This window comes from Lactuca sativa, chromosome 9 (assembly GCF_002870075.4).
Source record: "Lactuca sativa cultivar Salinas chromosome 9, Lsat_Salinas_v11, whole genome shotgun sequence".
In the NCBI taxonomy this organism is placed as follows: Eukaryota; Viridiplantae; Streptophyta; class Magnoliopsida; order Asterales; family Asteraceae; genus Lactuca; species Lactuca sativa.
The window spans coordinates 64,784,448-64,809,317 of record NC_056631.2 but is presented as its reverse complement, the minus strand read 5'-3'; the positions used below and the strand labels follow the sequence as shown (position 1 = coordinate 64,809,317).

Genomic DNA, 24,870 nt, shown 5'->3' with positions numbered 1-24,870 from the left:
GCCTCTCAGAATCGGGGAACGCCACCCAGTACGCGGCGCGTACTGGGATTACGCCCGACGTACTCCCCTGCTTCAGCCCTTTAGCTCTTGAGGTCTTAAACAGTTAAGACCCACATCCAACTTATAGATCTGACCACTTCTAAGCCTCTTAATCCATAAAGTTGATGGCTTTAAGCCTTTGCATGGCTGAACAAGTCACCAACTCCCATAATATTCCATTTTATAACTCTAGAAGGCTTATTACTCAAGCATGACCTCATATCAACAACCAAGATGGAAACTTTATGGATCTAAACCACTAATACCACTGAAAAGGGACAGATCTCGGACCATGGAGCACCTGACACTCATAAAGTCTCCATCTTTGGGGTTTTTAACCCTAGAAATGACACATGCAACAACAACCAAAAGAAGATGAAAGTTTTGAACTTTATACCTCTAAGTGTAGACCCTTTCTATGTAGATCTCAGATCCAAACTTACACTTCAAGCTTTAGCCTCCAAAAGCTCATTTCCTTCTTCTTCACTAAGTCACCAATGCACAATTAGCTCCAACAACACTCACACACACAAAGAATGATAGGAGGCTCTCTCTTAGGGTTTCACTCACTGGTATGGAGGCTGAGAAATGAGCCTTAGCACCCTTTAAATAGTGCACAAGTTAGAATAGGGTTTTGCACCTGGTCTGGGTACGCCCGACGTAACTCTGGGTACGCCCAACGTACCTTGGCGACTCCACGTCCAAAATAAGCGCATGAGTATGCGCATCGTACTCCCGAGTACGCCCAACATACTCATTTGCCACATATTTCCTCTAAAGGGCTAAACTTGACAACAAGAGAAAAGAAGAAGGATTAAATAGCTATATCTGAATCTTGGGATGTTACACAGAGAGTATAAACCTAAAGAGTATACAAGTAGAGAGTATAAACCTAAAGAGTATACAAGTAGAGCATCTGGAAGCAAAAGGACTAATTGTCAATTTCAATTGGAAGGAAAGTATTCAAAAGAACATGATAAATGGACGCTAAGAGTAATATGTGATGAACATAATCATCCACCGGCACAACATATGGAGGGTCATCCATTTGCAAGACGGTTATCTGTCGATGAGACTCGTTTGGTGGCTAATTTAAAAGAAAGAACATGGCACAACGTGACATCCTGTCAACATTGAAGGTTCAAAACGAAAACAATGTGTCGACAATTAAAACAATATATAATGCACTACAAAAGATTCGAATGCACGAGTAAGCAGGAAGAACTCCAATGCAGGTTCTTATGTCCCTTTTACATACCAATGATTATGTCTATGAGTTTACTACAGGTGATTCAAATGAGTTAGAAAATTTATTCTTCGTTCATCCAATGTCTTGGAAGATATGGCGTGCATTTCCACATGTGTTGATAATAGATGCCACGTACAAAACCAACAAATATAATAAGCCGTTGGTTCAAATTGTTGGTGTGGCATCAACTCAAAAGACATTCTCTGTAGGCTTTGCCTATATACATAGAGAAAAGGAGGCCAACTATACTTGGGTGTTAAATTGTCTAAATTCGACGCTTGATACGTGTATGCACCCACGTGTAATAATCACAAGCAGAGAGTTGGCACTCATCAAGGCATGTGAAACAATTTTTCCGGATGCTGCCCGATTACTTTGTAGATGACATATTGAACAAAACATTTTGAAGCATTGCCAAAAAATTATCACGTTGGAAGATGATCGACATTCTTTTAGATCATTATGGAACTTACTAGTTGAGTCTCCAACATTGATGGATTACACAGAAAACTACATGCGACTTCAATCAATGTTGATAAAATATCCACGTAAGCTTTTTTTTAACTATATTTTTAAACCATAACCTTCATATTATTATTTATTTACGTATTTGTTAACTATATTTCTAAATCATAACCTTAAGGTGTTTTGAAATACATAGAAGATACTTGGTTTAACAAGTACAAATAGGGATGAGCATATGGACCGGGGAACCGGCTGGAACCGGAACCGGAACCCGATGGAGCCAGTCGGGCCGGGACCGGGACGTTATTTTTGTGGATTTTTGGAACCGGGAACCGGTAGGAACCGGAACTGATATAACCGGAACCAGTAGAACCGGCAAAAACCGGAACCGTATGATGCTATTTTTCAAGGACCAGTTCCAACATTTGAAGACACGACAAGAACCGGTAGGAACCGGGAACTGGTAGAACCGGAACCGGTAGAACTGTCGGGCCGGTTCGGTTCTTGATTTTGGCCGAAGCCGGTTCCCGGTTCCGGCCGGTTCCAACCGGTTCGGTCCTTTTGCTCATCCTTAAGTACAAAAAAATGTTTGTATCTGTTTGGATTAATCAACATCTTAATTTTGGAAACAACACAATCAATAGAGTCGAGAGTGCACATGCCAATTTAAAGAGATTTTTGGACTCTGCAAATTCTAATCTCGATAGATTTGTGCAACGAATTAATGAAATTGTGCAGTCACAACTCACTTCAATCAATGGAAGCTTTGAAAAAAGCTTAATTTTCCAATATAAGCATCATACTTTGCATTGCTTAGGGTTACTGAGAGGTTCTGTTTCGAACGAAGCTCTTGATATAATAGTAGGAAAGCTCCAAAGGTTAAATACGTCAAAGTTGGACTCCTCAAATTGTGCTTGCAAACTCCGTACCAGTTGTAGGTTACCATGTGCTTGCATGCTTTCTGTTTACTCAAACTCAGGTTAGTATGTTCAATTACAACAAATATATAAATTTTTAAATATTACAAAAATATTTATTTTGTATTTTAATATAGGTGAAGAAATACCCTTTGATTTAATAGATATCTTTTGGAGAAAGCTTAATATTTATGATACGAAGCCTAAAAAAAAAGGTGATATTCGTTGCGACGATGAAGTTGAAAAGTATAAAGAAAATTTCAAAAAGCAGTCAGAAGCAGGAAAAAATATATTTGAAAAAACTAAAAGAGATATATGATCTGCACACAATTGATGTCGGAGAACCCACAGTTCAAAATAAGACTCGCGGACGGCCGAGTATGAAGAAACAACATAAAAAGAATGTCAACCCTCCGAATCAAGCTCCTCCTAGATGCAACGACTTTACCACATCAGATTTCATTGGGTTGGATTTAAATAAAGAACCTGAAATGCATAATTATTCGTACGACATTGACTTAAATGAAGAACCACATATGCATGATCCATTCCTAATGAAGAGTATTCCTGATGTATTTCATGATTACATCGACAATATATAAGATGTACTTGGTGATGGAAAATGTGGGTTTCGAGTGGTAGCTGTTAGTCTAGGGCATAGTGAAGATCAATGGCCATACATTCGGAAACAATTGCTTGAAGAGTTACAAAGTCAATTTTACGCGTACCAACAAGTTTTTACTGACGGGTTCAATGAGGTATACGAGTCTTTGTGTTGGTTCGAATCACCTGCATATTTGCAACATTGGATGATTATGCCTTTGACTGGTTACTTGATTGCCAACAAGTTTGGTGTGATTGTTCATTGTCTAAGCCATGAACAATCTACAACCTGCTTCCCTCTTTGGAGAGGTCCAGAAGAGTTTCAACCTCATCGAAGCATTACAGTGGCACTTGTAGGCAAACATTATATTTCGGTGTCTTTAAAAAAGGAAATTACCTAATGCCTCCCACCATAACATATTGGAATGCTCATAAAAGCTCGTTTGCATCTTTCTGGCAAACTATGTATGTGTCGCGTTTCGAATTATACAATCAACATAGGCCTCGTAGTTCTGAAATACCTTGGATACATATCAAGGATTAAGTATGAATGTATTTGAACTCTTTTGATATGTATTGCTTTCAAAATTTTGTTTTATTATTAGTATGTCATATTTGTAGTCTTTTGTTATAATATTTTTAAATAAAATGATTTTAATAAATTACATATAAATAACCTTAAAAATATATAAAAGAAAAATTATATTTAACCTATTTTATTTTGCAAGTTTAATAACCTAAAAAATATATAAAAAAAAATTATATTTAACCTATTTTATTTTGCAAGTTTAATAACCTAAAAAATATTTAAAAAGTTATATTTAACCTATTTTAGTTTGCAAGTTAAAAAAAAAATTATTAGAATACTTTTATATAAAAAGGTATTATGATTTGTAAAATAAAATTCATCATTATTTACTAAGTAGTTACTATTATAAATAAAAGACATAAAATTATTATGTAATGATGGTTATTAAAAAGTAATTATTATATAATAATTTGTTTATTTAAGGAAAAAAATAAAGTAATGATGATGGGGTCCTTTAAGATTATTAAATGGTCTAATTCTCTAGTATTTGCTTTTGGAGTTCCTTTGCCCGATGAAAGCAAACATAGGAAGTGGTGGCTCGGAGAAGCTGCAATAGTAGTGGTGGTTTATGGCGATGATTCCGGTGGAGATGGTGAAGGTAGGTGATGATGGTGGTGTTCGATGGCGATAAGGAGTTATGATGATGACGGTTCTAAACCGGTTCCCACTAAACCGGTTCTAAATCGGTTCCCACTAAACCGGTTCCAACATCTATAATCTCGAACTTGTCCAAACCGGAGGTTCAGTTAGGGATGGAAAAAAGCCCGAACCCAACGGGGAAACACGAAACCCTATCATTTCGGGTCGGGTAACGGGTCGTTATCGAGTTTTTTTATCGGGTTTGGGGCAAGGAGTGGGTTCTCCTTGCCCCGCCCCGATTATATATATATATATATATATATATATATACACACACACACACACACACACACACACACACACACACACACACACACACACACGAATCCTTTTGATGTTAATTGCAAGCATTCAAAGATAAAATACTTACTGTGGACAATTTTTTTAGTTTTTAAAAATATGGTGTGAATGATATTTTTTTAATGTCTTGACGTATTACACTAAACTTAAATCAAATAGTCTTTTTAGTAATTAACAGTTATTTATGTTTTGACGTATTATATTAAACTTAAATCAAATAATTTTTAATATAACGTCTAGTTTATTTTATTAAAGTGATACATCATATTTTTAATTTAAATGGGAAGCTAAGACATGTAATTATTATAAGACATCGGGGTACCCTAAAACGGAATAAAGATTTTGTTATAAACCCGATGGGAAAACCCGAAACCCAATGGGGAGCCCCGGTAAGAAACCCGAAAAATATCAGGTCGGGTTTGAGAAACCATGCCCCGTCTCGAACCCGCCATGTTGCCATTCCTAGGTTCAATTCTCAAACCAGATCAGTTCTTCTTCGATCGGTTCACGTCAATCCGGTTTACCGGTTTATGATGTGTTTCTTTTTTCTTTTTTTTTTTTTTTTTTTTTGTGTGTACGTGCGCGCACGCCTGCCTACCGCCTTCCACCCGAAAAAATAGATTTTGATAGGATCCAAAAAAATGCCTAGACGATAGGCCTTTTCCAGAATGAGGGATGATTACATGAGGCCCAATTTACAAAATTTGGTTTGTCAATGATTACAAGTTACAAGTCCAAGGGCACGACTTTGAGTCCATTCATGTACTTTCAAATTTCAAACCGTTATCATTCCACGCTCACGCAAACATATTGATTTGCTTTACTTCGCTCGAGAGGAGTCGAGGGTTTTCAAGCGTTTAATCAATGGCGGATGTTCAGGAAGTCGATTCAGCCTTCTTTACACCAAAAACGAAAAAGAGAACAGTCGTTGAGGCTTTGGATGATGACGATGACACGCCTTTGAGACCTATCTTCTGTTTAAAGAGGAAATCCGCCATTAAAGAGTTCGACGATAAAGAAGACTGTTTCATTCTTGATTTCAATCCAGAAGAAGATTCCGTTGATCTCTCAAAAAAGGATGTCGAAAATGGTCACCAAAACAACCCCCATGATTCTCCCGATGTTTCCCTAATCCATGAAAAGGGACAGGTCTTTTCTTAAACCCTTAATTCGATACATGAAATTGATGATCCTGGTCTGTTCTATTGCATAATTGGCTTCGATTTTAATGAGCATTTGTGTCTTCTGCTGTAGGTGGCGTGTAGAGACTACCCCCATTCCAGACATTTATGTGTAAAGCATCCATTTACGAAGACACCTCATGAAAACTGCTGTAAACTGGTAATTTCAATCCCCATTTGTGATATTACAATCTGTAAGTTTGGGGCTAAATTAGACTCTTATTTGGACCCTTTTTAAGTAACTATTTGTTCTATTTCCTCTATCTGATTGCAGTGCTACTGTTTTGTGTGCGATGTCCCTGCACCTTGCATGTATTGGACTGGTTCAAATGGCCATTGTCATGCTATTGACAATGAAGGTTGGAAGTCTATGAAGGATGTCTTTAGGAGAAAATCCATGAAGACTCACTGATTCTAAATGCTTTTTTTTTTTTTTTTTTTTTTTTTTTTATCTCAAGGTTTTGTGTTTATATGCTTATTGGCCAACCAAATTCCAATTGGCCCTTTTCTAAATAGTGTAAAAAGGTTTTGAATTTGGATAATGAGCAAGTTATGGTATTTGAAATGGATCATGCGCAGTTTGTGCTACCGTTTTTTGTGGTTTTTCTTATCTTTGTAATTGAGGTTATGGAAGTAGGTTACATTCATATATTATGTGCAGATTGTGTTTGGGGTTTTTGACAAAATTATACTTAGTTGAAGGTGATCATTATTGAAACTTCATTCATCTATGCCATTAGATCGTTTTCTTTTGTTTGCTTTGATTGGGGATGGAGGGTATCTCTCTTTGGTTGATGTTTTGAATCATTTTGTTATATACAAGTTTTTGTCCAGAGGTTGATTTGTTCTTGATTGGTTACTTGTTACCAATAGTGGTAATCAAAAATGGAATGCAGGTGATTTGTTCTTGATTTGTCCTTTAAGAATTTTGAAATTTAAGCATATGAAGGTGATCTCTTTGAAGGTTCTTGCTTCTAAATATCAGGATTTCTGAAATGTTCATAGTGCACTAAACAAAGATTGTTCCTTAGAAGAATGTTTTGCCTTTGATGTTATGTCCATCTGCTAGTTGCCAAACATAATAGTCGGGGCCCACAAAGACCCTTGTCTCCATTAAAATTAAAAATTTCTCATAATAACTGTTTAAGACATGAATTCTTGACATTTTATGCAAATATAACAATCAAAATCGGACTGTGCCATAGGGTGGTTTCTTTGATTATAAAGTATCAATCCTAGTAAACATGGAATGTGCTATAGAGTGGATTCTTACCTTTTTAAGGGCTATTTGATAACCTTTTAATAGAAACATTCAAAGTACACCTCTGAATCAGTGGGTATTTAAAATGTTTGATGCTAAATAAATAGCCTCCAAATGGTTAAGAAACCTATTTTCAATAAACCATTAAAATGTTAAAATGATTCTAATGTCAGTTGAATCAGAAATGTAATGAAACAAACAAGATGTAATCATGTATTTTCAGCTTTGAGTATCTATCTATTAGGCCCAATAATAAACAAGCCCAATAGAAAAGGAACCCTAGTCCCTAAAGAGTAAAAATCGCATCTCTCTATAACCATATCTATCAGAGATTTATCCACAACGGTGTTCTTGCTCTACTTCAACATCAACCAACAGCCAACCAACGTTATCGATTAAACATGCCGGGCCCTGTCGTCGAAGAAGTTGAATCCGAGAAGAAGGTCGAGGTGCTTTCACGTTCTTAATTCTCTCTATCTATTTATATATAATCAAGATTCAATCTTTCAACCTTGTTACTGATATGTAGCTGGATTCTTACAACAGGAGGTGAGTCCCGTGGTTGAGGGTGTAGTTGAGGATGTTAAGGAGGAAGACGACCACCACGATGAAGACGCCGACGATTCCGACGACGACGATGATGACAAGGAGGACGGTGCTCAAGGTACTTTATCTATCTCACCTTTTCAAGGCTTTTCATAATTCTTATACGTGATTCTTTGCTTCAAAGATTTATGCTTTATATGACTTTTAATAGTCGTGAATGGATAACTGCTTGTTTCGTTTTCATAATTCCTATAGGGTTTTTGTCTTTGGTTTAATATGCTGAATTTTTTAGCCTCTTAGGGTTCTTTTTCGAGGATCAGTTTGATATGCTGGTATTTCTATTATAGATACACTCGCTTAAATTGGTCTCAGTTCCAAGAATTTTCACACTCAGATTAGAATGAACAAGAACAAGAACAAGAACAATGAATTAGAATAGATCATTCCTTTCCATTGTTATGTTTGGTTGGTTTGGAATGGATGAAATGACATGTTTGTTGTGTTACTTAAAGTTAATTTGATAAATGAAGAAAAAAATAAACTTTATTAAAAAAAGGATATATCTTTAGATAAATTGCATATGAACACATTTTCTATGTCATTTAAAATGTATACTATGTTTATTTCAAGTAGTTCAAAAGCATTATTTAAAATTAATAAAACATGCTTACAAACACAAACAATTAAATAGCGTCAAATCTTACACCTTTTTGCTTAGTAACATGAGAATCAATGTTACGTAATTTGTTGCATTATGTTTCAATCCCCATATTATTCATTTCATATGCATATCATAAATTAAAAAAAATAAAAATTTCAGGTGGTAGTGAGAGTTCAAAGCAAAGCAGGAGTGAGAAAAAGAGTCGAAAGGCAATGTTGAAGCTGGGAATGAAACCCGTTCTTGGCGTCAGCAGAGTCACCATTAAAAGAGCAAAAAACGTAAATTCCTGTTTACATATTTTTATAATATTTAAACAAACATTCTAACATTCTTTTTTGTAATAATTATATATATATAAACAGATCATGTTCTTCATTTCAAAACCAGATGTATTCAAGAGCCCAAACTCAGAAACCTATGTGATATTTGGTGAAGCAAAGATTGAGGACTTAAGCTCACAGCTTCAAACACAAGCTGCCCAACAATTCAGGATGCCCGACATGGGTTCGGTCATGGGCAAATCGGACATTTCAGGTGCAGCAGCTGCAGCAGCAGCAGCAGATGAAGAAGAAGAGGAAGTGGATGAAACTGGTGTTGAGGTACGTGACATTGATTTGGTGATGACGCAAGCAGGTGTTTCAAGGCCTAAAGCTGTCAAAGCTCTCAAAACTCACAGTGGTGACATAGTCAGTGCTATCATGGAGCTCACCACTTAGGTTCTGTTTTTTGGAATATCAGAGTTTAATTTCAATTTATCAACTATGGAAGAATATATTATTATTATTATTATTAAACTTGTAGCTGCTTGAGTTGAATTAGTTTTCATAAGACTTATCCTTATTGTTATTATTTTCTTTTTAATTGCAGTTGTTGATCAAATCCTTTTATTTTAGTTTTTTTAACACCTGCTATTGATGGACCTGGTTAGTTTAGTTAATTATCATCACCATATGATGTGTAATTGGCTACCTTTTTTTTTTATCAATAACACAAAGCGAATACACTTTCTCTTTTCTTTTTTTATATTTTTTTTTTATTATTATGTTTGCTTGCAGTCGGTGAGTTGCGAAGTGGGGAAAATTGCTTTTATGAATTTCCCATCACAAAAAACCTTTATATGAATGAAAGTGTGTGTTTTTTTTTTATTTATTTATTTTTTTAATTATTTTTATTTTTTTTAAAGCATTTTGAAAACCTTAACTTCAAATTAAATGTTTTTTCCCTGAAGAATAAATAATAATTTGCAATTTGAATGCAGAATTGTTGAATTGTTGAAAACTAGTGGAGTTTAATTTTTCGACAATAAATAAATATTTATAATTTACCTATTACATTACACCGATGACATTGTTACAATATTAATGTTGTTGTACATTAATCATTTGTTTAATATATTTACACATCAATCATTGTATAATTGGTTTTATTAAACATAATGATTATTTCTCTAAAGAATTTATACTTAAAGACCATAATAATAAAAGTGAGAGCATTTCTGTAAGTGTGTATTATTATTAATTAGAACTTAGAATGAGAATAGTTACAATGAGACAATTTCAGTAATTATATATATATATATATATATATATATATATATATATATATATATATATATATATATATATATATATATATATATATATATATATCCCTTAATCTAATAAATAAGTATATTTTTGTCAGGTGACATTCTCTTAGCGCCTCCCAATTGATTTTTCTCGCTCATTTTCACGTTCTGAAGTTTCCTAAATTTCCTCTACATACGGTTTAGTTTTATCTCACAAACAATTACAAATTAGCCGCTTTTAGAGGAAGCTAGGGTCTTGAAACGAAATCATCTCCAAATCAATTCCTATAAATCAAGGCGACACGCATCCTTCTTCAACTTCTTAGTGTCTCTGAACACGAGACACAATCCACAAACATCAAGATTATGGTCTCTTCATCCGTCAATTAGAGGTGAACGTGTTTATGGTGGTGTTGTATTTTTTTTATTCAACTGAAAGATGTAACGATGTAAGATGCTTTGTTTTATGTATTTTATCTGATACTAAAGCTGATAATGAAATTTCTACATCTGATTTTAAAATTTCCGGGCGTCAAAGGATGCCCTCATGCTTATGGAGATGTGTTTGAGGAATCCAGATCATATCTGGTAATTAATAGAGGGGAGAATGGGTAATTACATATTGGAGTTAGACACCAAGCTCGCCAACAAAGCTCCATGCTCTCTTCAGTAATTTCAAGACAGAGCATGCATCTTGGAGTTCTTGAAACCGCATGACATGCTGTTTTAACTCAAACCCGATTTGCAATTTACTACAAGCAAAGATATGTTCAAAACAAGTGAATCTTGATTTTCGATTCAAAAGCTGTAAACAATGGGTTTACTGTTGGCATGAGATTCAAGATGCGGTTTGAGGGTGAGGATTCTCCTGAAAGAAGGTAACCCCTAAATTTATAGATTATTTTTAATTCAGGTATTTAATCTTTTTTACATTTGGATGCTCATAAATTAATATTTTCTTTCATTTGATCGGGTTCCCTATCCTCTGTTGGTGATTTGTTGTCATCAATATTATTTAAGTGTAATGGGATTACTTTGTTGACCAAAGGTGATCTTGATAAATATTAAACAAGGAAGGTGTGGAGTACACACTTGTTTAAGTTTGATCAAGTTTTCAAAGTACACTGTTTAAGCATGAAGTTTAGCTGCTTCAAGAAGTTAGGACTTGGCTTTGATATGCTTATTGAAGGATGGGACACAAGCTAGTAAAATATAGTGTCAAGTTAGAACTTATGAGAATGTAAACTGTTGTGTATATTATCTTCATGTATTCACTATGGATAGAAAGGGTTCAATCCTTAGTGACACCTTGATATTCGAATATTTGGATTGTGTAATATACTAAGGTGAAATTCAATCGTCACGATATTTCATTTATGCATCAGTTTGTTGGTGTTATGTTTCATTTTAAATTAATCAAGATTACACTTAAATGGGGGAGGCTTGTTGGTGATTTGTTGTCATCAATATTATTTAAGTGTAATGAGATTACTTTGTTGACCAAAGGTGATCTTGATAAATATTAAACAAGTAAGGAAGGTGTGGAGTACACACTTGTTTAAGTTTGATCAAGTTTTCAAAATACACTGTCATTTAGGGGCGAAGCCCCTAAACGAACGGGGGTTTGGGGGCAGCGCCCCTGGGAACGGGGTCCAAGGGGCGGCATCCCCTGGCGGGGTCCAAGGGGTAGATTCCCTGGCTGGAGTCGAGCTGTCATATGACAGTTTGCAGACAAAGATCATAAATTCGGTTTTGGTCTCATTTTCTGGTACATACGAAATTATCATCATAGCATTTTAAATTCTTGTCTCCGATTAAAGAATATTTACCACCCAAATGCTTTGTTCAGAAAGTGCTTAGAATTCCAAGCCTTACCCCAATTTCTAACATCCTCCACCTCCCTCCCTCCTTTGCAAGCGCAAGCAAACACGCAGTAGGAACGATGGCAGCCTCCGCCATATGAACGTCGTTTACTTTCTCTAAAGTTTCACGACACGAACTGTTTTCTCAACGGTATTATACTTGGTAGTTCAATTTTCAATATTTCACTTGTATCATTATCGTCTGATTTCGATTTTGACTTTTGTTTATTTTCTCCTAGAAATTCGAAGAGGAAATCAATTGTTTGTAGGTTGTCAAGTCCATACAGTGATACGTCTAAAATCAGAAGGAATTATTTGGTTCCTCGCTCTCAGGTTTTCAAATAGAGTGCTTCTTCAGCTTGGGTTAAATTTGACAACTGATTGCTACTTATAGAAGTAGGTCAAATTATAGCTAATTGTGAAGCAATGAACATTTTCTTTTTGCGTTTGAATCATGTAATTACTGGAATGGTATATGCCTGCTTCTAACTGATAATACATTGGAGTTGGTGAATCCAAATTCCCTTCCTCTTGCAGATATACAATCGAGTAGCCATTTTACATCAGAAGTCAAAGTAGCCCAATTTTATTTTGGAAAGGAAGGAACATCTCTTTATTCTTCCCTTCTTTTCCTTGCCTTTTTTATATGTTTCTAACTTCTATGGTATGTCCTATTAACATGGTTATCAAGTAAACCTTCATATATTTGCTTTCTACTTCTTTTATTTGTTTTTCTAATAGGCTTATCAAGTAAAGCACATAAATTGCATTTGACACCTGAGGAAATGCACCCACATACTCTTCATAATTCAAGGTTTAGTGTCTTTACTCCGTTGATGCTTAGCTATTTCACATCTTATCGACAATGATAATGCTAACATACTTGTTCTCATTTTGGTTTTCAAATTGAGCAGTTACAATCCAATTGTAGCAAGAAGAGGGGCTCCACCCATAATGCCAGTTGTCATGACTCCGTGGACCTTTGGATCTTTCTACAGTATTATTCAGGAACTGTATTATTTTTTGTTGGCCAAGAAATCAACTCACAGGTAGCTCAACGAGTTATATCACAACTTGTTACTTTAGCCACAATAGATGACAAGGCAAATATTCTAGTATGAGCGTATGACTTCCTTCATTTTTAGTCATATACATATTTTCTTTTTCAATTTTAATAAAAACTACAGATAAAGAGTCTTACATTTTGACTTTTTATGTTTTCTTTACTAGGTGTATGTGAATTGCCTTGGTGGGAGCACCTACTCTGTGTTGGCAATCTATGATTGCATGTCTTGGGTAAGATTGAATAGTGTGTTTCACATTTCCTGTTAGTGAAACTAATTGAAAGAATAGGCAAATTTTAAAAAAAAAATTAAAAAATTAAAATTTGAATATTTAATATCTTGTCAGATAAAACCTAAAGTTTGGACAGTGGCTTTTGGAGTTGTTGCAAGTGAAGGAGCACTTCTTCTTCTTGCTGGTGGAGAAAAGGGCATGAGATATGCAATGTCAAATGCACGTATTATGATACATCAACCACAAAGTGGATGTGGGGTATGCCTAATTGCTTCTTTTTTTTGTTATTTGGAAGAATAAATATTTTTCTTTATAAAGTTAAATAAATATATCCATTTCTTAATTTAACTTATTTATTTTAGGGTCACGTTGAGGATGTAAGGCGCCAAGTCAACGAAGCTGTTCAGTCTCGCCATGTCGGTATATCTATCTATCTTTTCCCAATTGAATTTTCATTTTCTGTTTGTGTAATAAGTAATAATCAATATAAATATTATTTATACCAATTTTCTTTTTTATTTTGTAGAAAATTGACATGATGTATGCTGCCTTTACTGGCCAACCACCGGAGAAAGTGCAACAATACACAGAGAGGGGCCGTTTCTTATCTGTATCTGAGGTACCATTTGAAAACAAATTCAACTTTTATTTATTTTATTTTCTTGAATTCTATTCTATGCTAATATTTTGGTTATTTCCGTAGGCATTGGAATTTGGACTCATTGATGGGATATTGGAAACAGAATACTAGGTTAATGGTGATGATTGTAGATGATGTGGCAAATGTGACTTTGCTGATATGGCATGTGTCATGCCTGCAGCTTGGAAGTTCTAAATCTCAAACATTTATCCCCTCAAAGGGTTGTTTGTTTAGGTGGATTTTCTTTCTTATTTTAGATTGTAATGTTAGAATGTTATTTAAGATATAACTTTAGAATCTAAAGTTATGGTTATACATACAAAGAAAAATAATGGAGTAATGTAATGTGGTTGTGTAATTCAAGATTAGGTTTATTCTCACTATTCCTTTAATTTTTATTTCTAAAATCTAAGTTATTTTAATTTATCACTCGTGTAGCATACGGGTTTTAACCTAGTATATATATATATATATATATATATATATATATATATATATATATATATATATATATATATATATATATATATATATATATATATATATATATATATATATAAAACTTTTTCATATAAGGACCATTTATGTACTTTTTGTCATATTTAAGGACTATTATGCAACTTTACAATATTAAACTGTAATTTGTAGGGATATATATAATTTGGAAAATAGCAACAATATTGCATTTTTTTGGAATTGCAGTAATACTTTTTGCTAGAAGTAATACTTTTTTTGAATTTAGGCAACTTTTAAAAAAAACTTTTGTAGCTTTTGCCAAATCTTTCGCTAAAAAGTGAGTTCACATTCTTTTGGAATGTTGCATTTTTAAACTTTTCTTTTTGCAGCTTTTTTGTTTGTTAAAAGTGATTTCATTTTTTTTGTTTTTGAAATTTTGCAAGACATCAATTGTTAAATTGGTTGTCAATTTATGCTATTGGTAATTATTATCCCTTAATTTAAGGATTAGCACATAAATGCAATAGAACATTCGATTTATTACTAGTTTATAACATGTAGAACCACGGTTAAAAAATTAATAAAATCTTTATAGTAAAAATTCATAATTATTAATCAGTTAATTTAAATAAATAACTTTAATTAAATTATTAATTAAGAGATACCAAAATTTTATAATTAGTTATAACTTCAAATTTAACATTTCATTACAAAAAATAAATGTTTCTATAAAAATTTAAAATCTATTATTTAAAACTTAATGTCATTAATTATGATAGTGATTTGCTAATATATCTTCATGACATGTGACATAACATTAATGAAGAATTGTATTAGAGTGACACATAAAATTACTCTTTTATTAGTATAGGAAAAGGAGATTTTTCAAACTAATTTACATATTAGCACATTGAAATTGAGCTTAATTGGCATTTTTGGCTTCATTACTTATTGATAACTCGACAATTTGATCGAATTTCTCCTTGATGACCTGTCATAACACCAATCCCACCCATCTTCACCATTGCTTTTGCAAACTCACTCTTCCAAAGAACCGGGTTCATGGCATTCTGATGTACTTGTTTTGCTGTATTTATGCTTGTGAGTAGAGATTGATCTGATGTAAACAAACCCCTTTTATTCAAAACATCAACATAGTATCCCGTGTCACTTATGGTTGGTGAATTAGGGTTCATTGGTACTACCAAATTCGCATTGCTATTTCCCTTTGGACATTCTTGCTTTAGTTTGCTAGCATACAATGTGTTCAAACCCGGGTCCTGGTTGACCGATTGACTGAAGTTGTACAATCTACTAGCGAATGAAGTACAATGTGATCGACCGATAGTGTGTGCACCTATAGTAAAAAATATAACCAAATCTCATAAGGTTGTGGGATCAAAGGAGGAAAGATGCAAACAATCTTACTTTCTTCCAATGATAGAGAGACTATATCGGAAATTGAAAAAAAAAAATGAATGTTGCTTACCAGATAATGTAACCATTTCTTCTTGGGTCAACCCATGGGTCGAGAACATCTGAGTGAGTTGGTTGAGATTAGCAGTTGCAGGTGGTAATGCCTTTGTGTCTGCTATTAGTGAAACCCTGCCATCTCTTCTCCCAGCCGGGACATCATATCCTTGTCCTCCTGTCTGCAGTTACAACAATATCCAAATTGTTGAATGAGTAATGATGCTTGCATGGAACCATGTATAGTGTTGTATACATAAAGGTGTTTTTAGTAAAATTAGTTGGTGGTGACCAGTAGTAGTTGGATGTGTAAAGTGTTCGATAAAAGTAATTTTTAGTTTTTAAATATGTAAAATCAAATAATACTAAAAACTAAAAGCTTCCAAAGGTTACTTGAAGTAGCTTTTCTATTAAGAGCTTTTGTACAAAAAAAACCTCAACAATAGTAGTTGATAGCTTTTTAAAAATGTAAAATTATATAAAAACGAAAAGCTAAAAGCTCCAAAAAGCTACTTGAAGTAGCTTTTGGATTATAAGTTTTTTTTGTTTAAAATAAAAGCTAAATTTTTTTTTTGTTGCCGAGCAAACTTTATAATAAAAACCAAAAGCTAAAAGCTCCAAAAAGCTACTTGAAATATCTTTTTGATTAAAAATTTTTTATTTAAAATAAAAGCTAAAAACTTCTTCTGCTGATCAAAGTTTTTTTTTCTTAAAAACTAAAACGCTCAAAAGCTTGCAAAAATTGTGTGTCAAATGCACTCCTAAATAACCATGTTACCTTTATATTCCACCAAACTTTTTACACACTCATCAATTATAACAATTTTCATCAATTTTATTGTGACATGAGTTTGGATGAAAAAAAGGGCAAATAGGTAAATGATTGATTGTTTTAATACATCAAGCCATGTTTGGCTTAACCCATTAAGTCATTCTATCCATATTAAGTAAAAAGTAAACAACCATGTAGAGTTGTCTAGATTGTGTTCAACTCATTAAGCTCGTTAAGTAAAAAACGATTGATGTCTTAATACATTAAGCCATGTTTTTTGCTTAACCCATTAAGTCATTCCCTTAAATAAGAATTTTTATTTTTCTTACTATCTCAAAACTGTCTCGAGCTGCAAACGCGATTATATCAGCACAAGAAACGACCCGTGGACATAGTGATTCAAGTCTAGCTTTTGCATTATCAATGACATCGAATCCATGGAGACTTGGGTTGTTTGCTGGTGAATCTTTTTCTGCCTTGTTTGAAGGAGTCGAATCTATGAGAACGGATGCATCACAACCCTGTGAGGCACCAAACAAAATCCCATGTTAACAAATTAAAAAAAATGGTAATTAAACTGTATCACCGATAGTTCCAAGATCATCACATGAGAGGTAAATCACAGATAACAGATAATATAAGCAACATGCATGATTGGTCTTTACCTTGACAAAACAATCATGAAAATGGAGTCTGACTAGACCAGCAGCAAGACCTCTGTCTTGGGAGTAGGCTTTAGCGACCTCCTCTTTAACAATGAACTCAGCTGCTGAACATGTCCCGGAATAGAATCCAATATAAAGCTGGGCTTCTGAGTGAAGGATAGATTGCAATAAAACCAAAATTAAAATTGTAAATCGTATGTAACTCATTTTTGTTTTGTTTTGGAAGATGATGAAACTTCCAACATATTTATAAAGCAAGATGTGTGTTATATAAATATTTGTTTAGTGGCATGCAAGAAGGCATCAGCAAGGTTAGACATTGTCTTTGATTTAAGAATCTAAAACATATAAGTGTCTAGGGGTCCATGTATTTTTGAAAATGGCAGAGGTTGAGAGTTAGTAGTAGTAGATGTTCATGGAGGTTGACTTGTTGCACTAAAATAAATCTAAAGGATAATATTAATATAGCAATGACTTTTTAGCTTAATGTGAACAAGATTATGTATAAAATCGTGTAGATTTGTTCTATACACAAAAATTTAATCAGAAGGTGGATCTTTTACTAATTTGATTATATTTTCAGAGAATTGCAAAAATGCTCCCTTGGGTTTGCTGTTTTCTTTGGCTTGCTGCGTACACACAGTTTCAAACTTGCAGGTTTCGTCCTTTTCAATTAGTTTGGTTGTGAATTTGATGTTTGTAAAACTTTATATGTTTTTGCTAGTTTTTATTTCTTTTTTCAATGTTTTATTATGAATATAATTGAAAGGGACACTCTCCCTGCTTCCTTGTTCCCTTGTGACACACTCCTCCCTCTTCCCTCCTTTTGTCTTCTCTGGCAAGTGGCAACCACCACCGGAACCACTGTCAAACCACCACACTCCTCCGTTACAAGAACCATCGCATGTAGAATTGTCATAAAAACTGAAAACGGATAAACCCAAACGAACTGAAGAAAAATAACCTTATTTGGTTTGGGTTTGGTGAATAGTTCTCAAATTCAGACAACCAAACAACCCATTAAATTACTATTATTTTTAGATTTATGTAATAGATAATTATTTTGACATCCAAACTCGTATTTTATTTCGGTTTGATTCATCTTTTTTTGGGTTAAACAAATTTGAAATAACGTTTATAACTTTATAAAGATGAATTGGTCTAGAATGAATGGACAAATGTGTTCAAAATGTTTAAGTAACATTATTATTACTTGCTGAAATATCATTTGAGATAAAGACCAAATAAATAATTCCTATAACACAAAAAGAACTTAGGATGAACATTATCTTCCTCGCTTGTTAATGAAAAGCCCTTGTCCTTTACAACTTTATTCAAAGCCAAACCTTATAAGATTGATTGCAATAAATTTAAATTTGTTAAACAAAAAAAAACTGTTTCTTCAACCAACCAAACACCACCCTTAATCGATGATTTAGTTTTGTGTGAGAATGATTACATGAAACCTATTAGAGATGTTTAAAGGAATCGACTAGTATTCTAGATACTAGTAATTCATTGATTATGACTATCAAAAACTTGAACCATCAATAAATACATCAGCCAAATCCAGGAAAAAAATATCATACAACTGGATAATACAGAGTAACCATACGTCTAAAACTTTACCAAACTAGGGTAAAAAACAAAAAGATATAGATAGGTCATATGAACATAATATATATAAGTCATCATCAGTTTCTACTACTCATCCACAATAAAACCACTCACCTATCTATCCCTCCCTCAATAAGTCAAACATTTCCATAAACTAGCAATCCCTACACACAACCCTACAACCACAAGCACCTTATGCATATACACCCAACTTAGCATCCCATGAGAGAAATCAGCTTTTGGCTTCACATTTGAATTTGATATCAAAGATTCATCAAATTCACCATCACTACCACCTGGGCTATGCTTCTTTTCCTGGATTTCAAATCAACAAATGTAAGATAAAGCTTTCCTTTTTCAGGGGCAAAAAAGGGAAATCAATAACAAAAAGTGAAAAAAAAAAAAAAAAAAAAAAAAAAAACCCACCTCAGTCACAATAGGCTGCTGATCACCACCATGGGTAACTGACCCGACTTGTAGTTTCATCTGCAATCGGATTCTTCTTGGTGCAGTTCCTTGGTTACTAAAGTTTATGCCATTAGCAACCTTTGGTTGGCGATTCCTTATTATAATTCCTGTTCCTGAATTGCCCTCGCCATTGGATGCCAATGCAATGTTGCTACTGCTACTACTGCAAGATTCTTCCTTTGGTGCTTGATGTTCATGAGGAAGATGAAAGATAACATTTTCATCACTCACCTTTTCAAGTTTCATAGGCTACACAATACAATATCAGTATGATAATTGACAAAGTAAATGTTTTAAATTATATGTTTTGATCATATGAAAGAATTAATGTACCTGAACTTGAATGACTTCACCATCTGATTCGCTGCTGTATTGGTGAAATTCGGGTATGGAGGCTTGAGCAAGTGAATCACCAAATGAAAACTGTTCTGATTCATTTAGGAAACTGTTTGAGAATTCCATTCCGTTTGTCCCGTATTGATTCTGCATTCCATAGTGTTCATTTACGATTCCAGTTCCGGAGTTTACCATTCCGTAGTTATAAGCAGATCCAAGCTCTAACTGCATCTGGGAATGCAAAGGGGAGAAGAGTTTTGAATCGAAATTGTCTGGTGATGCATCCCAGAAACCTTGTAGAGCTTCATCAAGATCAAGATCGTTCTGGTAAATAGAAATTTAGAATATTATACAAACCAACAGAAAGGTATGTAGAAAAATAAAAGAAAGACCCAAAAAAGAAAATGGAAATGTACCATTAATTGTGAATGATCGAGAAAGTCCAAAGGGTCATTTGTTCGATTGAGTTCTTCAAGTTTGAGATTTTCTTTGAGTAACGGTTGAATGTTTGGTTGACCAGTCAAATTTGGGGTTACAGGCTCTGATTGAGGATCTTCAGTAGATGATTTTACAACGGAAGGAGGAGAAGCATCGCTTTGATCAACATCAACACAGTCTAAACTTTCAGCATTTTCGTCCTTCCCATCGTGTTTCTTGAATAAACGACAAAGCACATATGGACTCTGGATGAACATAAATCGTTATAAACTCCCAATCGATTGTTACAACTGTTATAGATACAAATATGTTTAAGAATCAAGAATTCAGATTTCTAGAGCGATTACCTGTCCAGGATGTGTTCCATCGAGTTCCTTTTCGGTAGCACAATACTCGTGGATCACCCAATGAGTCCTCTCGCCTTTTGGAGCCCTACCAGTGTAGAAAACAAGCGTCTTCTTCTTTCCAATCACGCTACTCCCTCTGTTAGTCTTGATCGTTCGATCTTTTCCGGTAGCTTTCCAGTAACCAGACACCGTAGCACGATTTGATCGCTGGCCGTTTTGATACTTTCGATCTTTAGGGCAAAAGAAGAACCATTCGTTATCGATGGACTCAATCACCGACAAATCTAGTAAAAAAAGACACACGGTTAGATTATCCCTAAAATATTTAGATTCCGCATCTTGGAATTTTGAAAAGGGGATAAAGAATCGAGAGAAGATGATACCAGGTAAGTCCCAGGGCTCTTTCTTGCAGACATCGACTTCTCGAATACAACTCACTTCTTTATCAAAACCGTTGATCTTCAACCTTAAGTAATGATTCACCAGCTCTTCGTCGGTCGGACGAAATCGGTAGCCAACCGGAAGAGATTTTGCAGGTAAGACGGCCATATTTTAAGAGGGCAAAACTAGAAATTGAAATCAAGAACGAGATGCACACCTAACAAAAAGCTTTTACAGTAGATTGTAAACAAAAAACATTTGAGTTCTTGATAATCGATTGTGAATTCGGTGGGTGTTGTAAAAAGGGTGGTTTTTATCTGCTTGAAAACGTCAGCCAGCCGAGTGGTGTATGTGAAAGAGGAAAGTGCCAGTGAGGTTCCTAGAAAAGTACCTTCGTTTTAATTCTGTGTATATACAGCGTATATCAATTGGACAAAAATGGAGTCTTAATTTCATTAATGCCATCCATTTATATGTAAAGGCTTAAGGCGGAAGATAAGAAAGGAAGAGTCATACAACCAATCAAACGTTGACACGTCCACACCTCCAAAACCAGTCTCCGATTGACACGAAATTCAAATAGTCAAAATACAAAAAAATCATGGACACCCTTTACGAATCTTTGAAAAAAAAAACACATAAATTTAACGATTGTATCTTCAAAATTGATCATTTAGTGTTGATATAAATTTCTGTACAAGTACTACTACAAATACATATACAGATATTGATACAATACGCATACGCATTCGCATACGCTGACACAACAATCAAAAGCAGTGAGAAAGTATATACTAGTGAGAAAGTATATACTAGATTCCATTTTTCAACAAGTTTCTCTAGTTTTCCCACTCTCAAAGACATGTGCTTTAAATCCTCATGCGGTGTCGTTTTGATCCATTGTTTGTTTCTCTCCACAAATCAAGAAATCAGCCTAATCGGTGAAAATACAACAGTGAGTCTTGCATGATCCGATAGCGAATAATCTTCTGGCCACAATCCGTTTTCTGTTTCCGATGGGAATAATGCTGCATCTGTCACACCTAATCCCAAACTTAATTGGGTTCCATTCAAAATCTCATCTTGATCCTTAATCGTGTTTTCAACATGGTAACTCCACATAGGATTCCATATTCTTTCTTGAAACTCTTTATGATCAAGAACACCATTTCCATCTATGTCTGCTTGAACCCATAAATCTTTTGTTTCCTCCTCGCTTAGCCCGTACATATGACCAATAAGATTAAGCTGCAATGAAAACAAACAATGGAATTCACGATTCCAATTCCAATTCCGATTCCGGAATGTATTTATATAACGTAACCATTCTTGTATGTTACCTGTCGCAATGCTTCGCAAAATCCAGAGTAGGTAATCGAATCACCATTGCTCACTGCCTTCAAAAATTCAAATGCATCTTCACGTGTAAGTGAGGCTCGACTCACTTGATACTGATAAAAATATATATTATTAGAAAAAAATAAAAAATTGGAGTTTTACATGTATATTCTTGTGTTTAGTTTTCTCTATTATTTTTTATTTTGTGGGTTGTTGGGTACCTTGAACAAACCGAAAACTGCATCACTCCAACTTGTTTTGAGTATTTCTCGATATTTATTTGGATTAAGAAGCCATATGAAATCCACACCACATATGTTTCCACGATGATTTCTATGGCTAACCCACTGCATTACAACAGACAAAATTCAAAATTGATCAGAAAACTCATGGCATTTGTTGTAAATGATCAAAAAAACGTTATGAAGATTTACGATATTGACCTTATGTGCATCAGCATCGGTATAATGATGAGCAATATCATATGATGATACAAATCCTTGTGATCTTAAAAACTTGTAAACATGACCTCGTTTGCTTCCATTCCAATCACTAAAATGGATGTAAATAAATAATGGTGTGGCTTAATAGTTAATAGTTAATAACTAAATATTAACATGATATAGCTAAAAACATGAAGTAACAATCATAATTACCCGCAAAGAATGATGGGCAAAGGGTTAAGATTGTTCTCTTTCAAATAAGCATCTACATATTGCAAAATTTTGTACACCTATCATCAAAACATAATAAAAAAGTTCAATTTCAAGAAATGAAGATAACATGAACATATATATGATGTAATAAGTATATTAAGATAGTTTATAAATTGTAACCTGTCGCAATCTTTCTAAACACATGCTTGAATCATGTGGAAATAACAAGTGAGTGTTGACTATAAGAATTTCACGACCAACATTCTTTACTTCAACATGCAAAAGTTGAGCAACACGATCACCAAAATCATTGAACAGGAACTCTTTATGGTTGATAACATGAAAGTAATCATTATGAACAGCAGTGAATAAGCCTGTTTAATTTGAAGAAACAGAAAGAAAAATAAGAATTTGATGTAGAATTTTAAAATCTGTTTATGTGATGAAATGGTATTTTGGGGGAATAGCAAATAGCTATTAGCATATACCATCGCCACGATTATTGGTGCGTGGAAGCTTGAAAATGGTGTAACCTGCATCCCCAAGCCTTGTATCGTACATGTTTACAAGTTCTTCGTTGTTAACCCAGAATTCCTAAGAATCAACGATTGATTTGATAATGCGATTATTCGGTGTACACGAAGAAATTTGAATATTTGGGAATGATAAAAAAACCTGGAGACAGATGATCGATGATCGTTCACGCAACAGCAAATCTAAGATTCTTTCATTCCTATCCAACCAATACGCTTTGATTTCACTTTCCCTGCAATTCCGATCCTGTTGTTCCCCGAAAAGTTAACCATATTTTCAAAATCAGAATTAAACCCCAAAAACATCAAATCAGGGATTTGGGTTTTACCTCATGAATAAGTCGTTTGTAAATAGGAGCGAGGATATTAAAAGTAGTGCATGAAAAGCAAGATGGGTCTGCAATGGAGGAAGAGATGCAGGGATAACTATCGATTCTGGATGACCTTCTTTTGCTCATTCCTCTGTTCTTCCTTCCCATGATTCCTAATTTTTACGATAATCTATAAATCAAGCAAAAAACAAATTGGAAAATATGAAGAATGAATTTGAGAAGGTGGGTTATGGAGGAGAAAGAATGGGCTACCTTGTATGTATAAATACATGATGGAAATGGCTAATGAATGGAGAAACAGAATCAAATTGTGTGGGGGCACCATGGGTTTTTACCATTGAGCCAGAGAAAGGGATGAACATCTGGGAATGTATTGTTATTGTATACGAAGAGAAGAATATGTTTCATTTCGCAGGATGAGCGGTGCTTATACCGCATAATTCGCTTTCACTTCATTATAAATGAGTGGATGAATGAAAAGATGTTATTCTTTTTGAAGTTTAATACTTGCATTTTTATTATATGATTGTGGACATGAGAAAGAGAAAAATACAATTAAATTGATACCACATACACACCACATTTTGTATATCAATTATGCTACTATGAAAAAGATACATTATAATATGACCTACAAGATAGAGAAAAAATATAGTAGTAAATTATGTAAGGGAATAAACCAAAAGTGTACCTTTTTCTTTCTTTCTTGGTGTAATGATGCTTGACTCTTTAAAAGATTACCTTTTTGGTCATTGGTTTCAAGAGATAGGAGTAAGATTTCAAATGGGATAAATTCCATTCAACTATTTGATGCATATAACACATTTTAGTTTGGTTGAGTTGGGTTTTCAGGATTTGGGTAGGAAAAGATATAGATAGGATCTAATTTATTCAATAACAAAATAACATTCCAACCCAACTATAAAAGTATAATAATTTTTTTTTTGGTATAAAAAATATAGTTAAACATATCTTATCTAGCTCTATTTTTAAACAAAAAATAATGTTATGAATTGTATTACTCCAAATTTAGAATAACATCATTCATTTACATCAAAAATAAAGTTAAAGTTTCACTTGTCATTGTCATGTTTGACTCTTCAAATTTAAGTTTATATATATTTGGTTTATTTAATGTGTTTCAGTTTTGCTATGTACGATGTACACTATGGACTTTGTTAACATTTTGAACTAGGAAAGAAAGCAAAATCATGTTTTTGATATAATGATATGATCTACAAGAGAA

General features: G+C 33.9%; 5 protein-coding genes and 1 pseudogene across 7 annotated transcripts; 3 read left to right on the top strand and 3 right to left on the bottom strand.

Annotated features, from left to right (window-relative positions):
• Positions 1–5,360: 5,360 nt before the first annotated feature.
• LOC111879333 (RPM1 interacting protein 13) lies at positions 5,361–6,734 on the top strand. The gene is made up of 3 exons (XM_023875805.3): positions 5,361–5,950; positions 6,056–6,142; positions 6,257–6,734. The coding sequence occupies exons 1-3, from the start codon at positions 5,666–5,668 to the stop codon at positions 6,392–6,394; spliced, it is 510 nt and encodes a 169-aa protein (XP_023731573.1). The 5' UTR covers positions 5,361–5,665; the 3' UTR covers positions 6,395–6,734.
• Positions 6,735–7,534: 800 nt separating this feature from the next.
• On the top strand, positions 7,535–9,329 carry LOC111916896 (nascent polypeptide-associated complex subunit alpha-like protein 2). Of its 2 annotated transcripts, none has more exons than XM_023912576.3 (4): positions 7,535–7,692; positions 7,790–7,907; positions 8,610–8,728; positions 8,813–9,329. In XM_023912576.3, exons 1-4 carry the CDS (start codon positions 7,645–7,647, stop codon positions 9,164–9,166), a joined length of 639 nt encoding a protein of 212 aa, XP_023768344.1. In that variant the 5' UTR covers positions 7,535–7,644; the 3' UTR covers positions 9,167–9,329. The 2 variants fall into 2 exon arrangements, with proteins under 2 accessions (XP_023768344.1, XP_023768394.1); XM_023912626.3 differs by having other exon boundaries at positions 7,545–7,686.
• A 2,496-nt stretch (positions 9,330–11,825) lies between these two features.
• On the top strand, positions 11,826–14,198 carry LOC111917030 (ATP-dependent Clp protease proteolytic subunit 6, chloroplastic-like; annotated as a pseudogene).
• Positions 14,199–15,110: 912 nt separating this feature from the next.
• On the bottom strand, positions 15,111–17,429 carry LOC111879417 (peroxidase 5). Its single transcript, XM_023875913.3, has 4 exons — positions 17,179–17,429; positions 16,843–17,034; positions 15,761–15,923; positions 15,111–15,628 (listed from the first exon to the last, which is right to left on the bottom strand). The coding sequence occupies exons 1-4, from the start codon at positions 17,383–17,385 to the stop codon at positions 15,216–15,218; spliced, it is 975 nt and encodes a 324-aa protein (XP_023731681.1). The 5' UTR covers positions 17,386–17,429; the 3' UTR covers positions 15,111–15,215.
• A 1,348-nt stretch (positions 17,430–18,777) lies between these two features.
• On the bottom strand, positions 18,778–21,198 carry LOC111917113 (NAC domain-containing protein 91). The gene is made up of 6 exons (XM_023912801.3): positions 20,768–21,198; positions 20,385–20,668; positions 20,016–20,282; positions 19,597–19,923; positions 19,222–19,512; positions 18,778–19,110 (listed from the first exon to the last, which is right to left on the bottom strand). Exons 1-6 carry the CDS (start codon positions 20,931–20,933, stop codon positions 18,925–18,927), a joined length of 1,521 nt encoding a protein of 506 aa, XP_023768569.1. The 5' UTR covers positions 20,934–21,198; the 3' UTR covers positions 18,778–18,924.
• A 206-nt stretch (positions 21,199–21,404) lies between these two features.
• On the bottom strand, positions 21,405–24,103 carry LOC111917199 (uncharacterized calcium-binding protein At1g02270). Of its 2 annotated transcripts, none has more exons than XM_023912899.3 (10): positions 23,877–24,103; positions 23,622–23,776; positions 23,435–23,539; positions 23,248–23,353; positions 22,940–23,133; positions 22,760–22,836; positions 22,547–22,655; positions 22,325–22,450; positions 22,106–22,216; positions 21,405–22,013 (listed from the first exon to the last, which is right to left on the bottom strand). In XM_023912899.3, exons 1-10 carry the CDS (start codon positions 23,947–23,949, stop codon positions 21,687–21,689), a joined length of 1,383 nt encoding a protein of 460 aa, XP_023768667.1. In that variant the 5' UTR covers positions 23,950–24,103; the 3' UTR covers positions 21,405–21,686. The 2 variants fall into 2 exon arrangements, with proteins under 2 accessions (XP_023768667.1, XP_023768740.1); XM_023912972.3 differs by having other exon boundaries at positions 23,622–23,793; positions 23,877–24,097.
• Between the last annotated feature and the right edge of the window lie 767 nt (positions 24,104–24,870).

Bases quoted from the DNA above. Each gene is read 5' to 3' on its own strand.
- LOC111879333 (XM_023875805.3), top strand. From the start codon at position 5,666: ATGGCGGATGTTCAGGAAGTCGATTCAGCCTTCTTTACACCAAAAACG. The intron at 5,951-6,055 runs GTCTTTTCTTAA...CTTCTGCTGTAG, and splicing joins TAATCCATGAAAAGGGACAG to GTGGCGTGTAGAGACTACCC. The intron at 6,143-6,256 runs GTAATTTCAATC...ATCTGATTGCAG, and splicing joins ATGAAAACTGCTGTAAACTG to TGCTACTGTTTTGTGTGCGA.
- LOC111917113 (XM_023912801.3), bottom strand. From the start codon at position 20,933: ATGGCCGTCTTACCTGCAAAATCTCTTCCGGTTGGCTACCGATTTCGT. The intron at 19,924-20,015 runs GTACATTTCCAT...TCTATTTACCAG, and splicing joins TCGATCATTCACAATTAATG to AACGATCTTGATCTTGATGA. The intron at 19,513-19,596 runs GTACATTAATTC...TGTATTGTGTAG, and splicing joins GTGAAGTCATTCAAGTTCAG to CCTATGAAACTTGAAAAGGT.
- LOC111916896 (XM_023912576.3), top strand. From the start codon at position 7,645: ATGCCGGGCCCTGTCGTCGAAGAAGTTGAATCCGAGAAGAAGGTCGAG. The intron at 7,693-7,789 runs GTGCTTTCACGT...TTCTTACAACAG, and splicing joins AATCCGAGAAGAAGGTCGAG to GAGGTGAGTCCCGTGGTTGA. The intron at 7,908-8,609 runs GTACTTTATCTA...TAAAAATTTCAG, and splicing joins CAAGGAGGACGGTGCTCAAG to GTGGTAGTGAGAGTTCAAAG.
- LOC111917199 (XM_023912899.3), bottom strand. From the start codon at position 23,949: ATGGTGCCCCCACACAATTTGATTCTGTTTCTCCATTCATTAGCCATT. The intron at 23,540-23,621 runs GTAAAACCCAAA...GGGGAACAACAG, and splicing joins ACAAACGACTTATTCATGAG to GATCGGAATTGCAGGGAAAG. The intron at 23,134-23,247 runs GTATATGCTAAT...CAAATTAAACAG, and splicing joins CACCAATAATCGTGGCGATG to GCTTATTCACTGCTGTTCAT.
- LOC111879417 (XM_023875913.3), bottom strand. From the start codon at position 17,385: ATGAGTTACATACGATTTACAATTTTAATTTTGGTTTTATTGCAATCT. The intron at 17,035-17,178 runs GTAAAGACCAAT...GGTGCCTCACAG, and splicing joins TTCATGATTGTTTTGTCAAG to GGTTGTGATGCATCCGTTCT. The intron at 15,924-16,842 runs GTAAGAAAAATA...TTGTAACTGCAG, and splicing joins CTCGAGACAGTTTTGAGATA to ACAGGAGGACAAGGATATGA.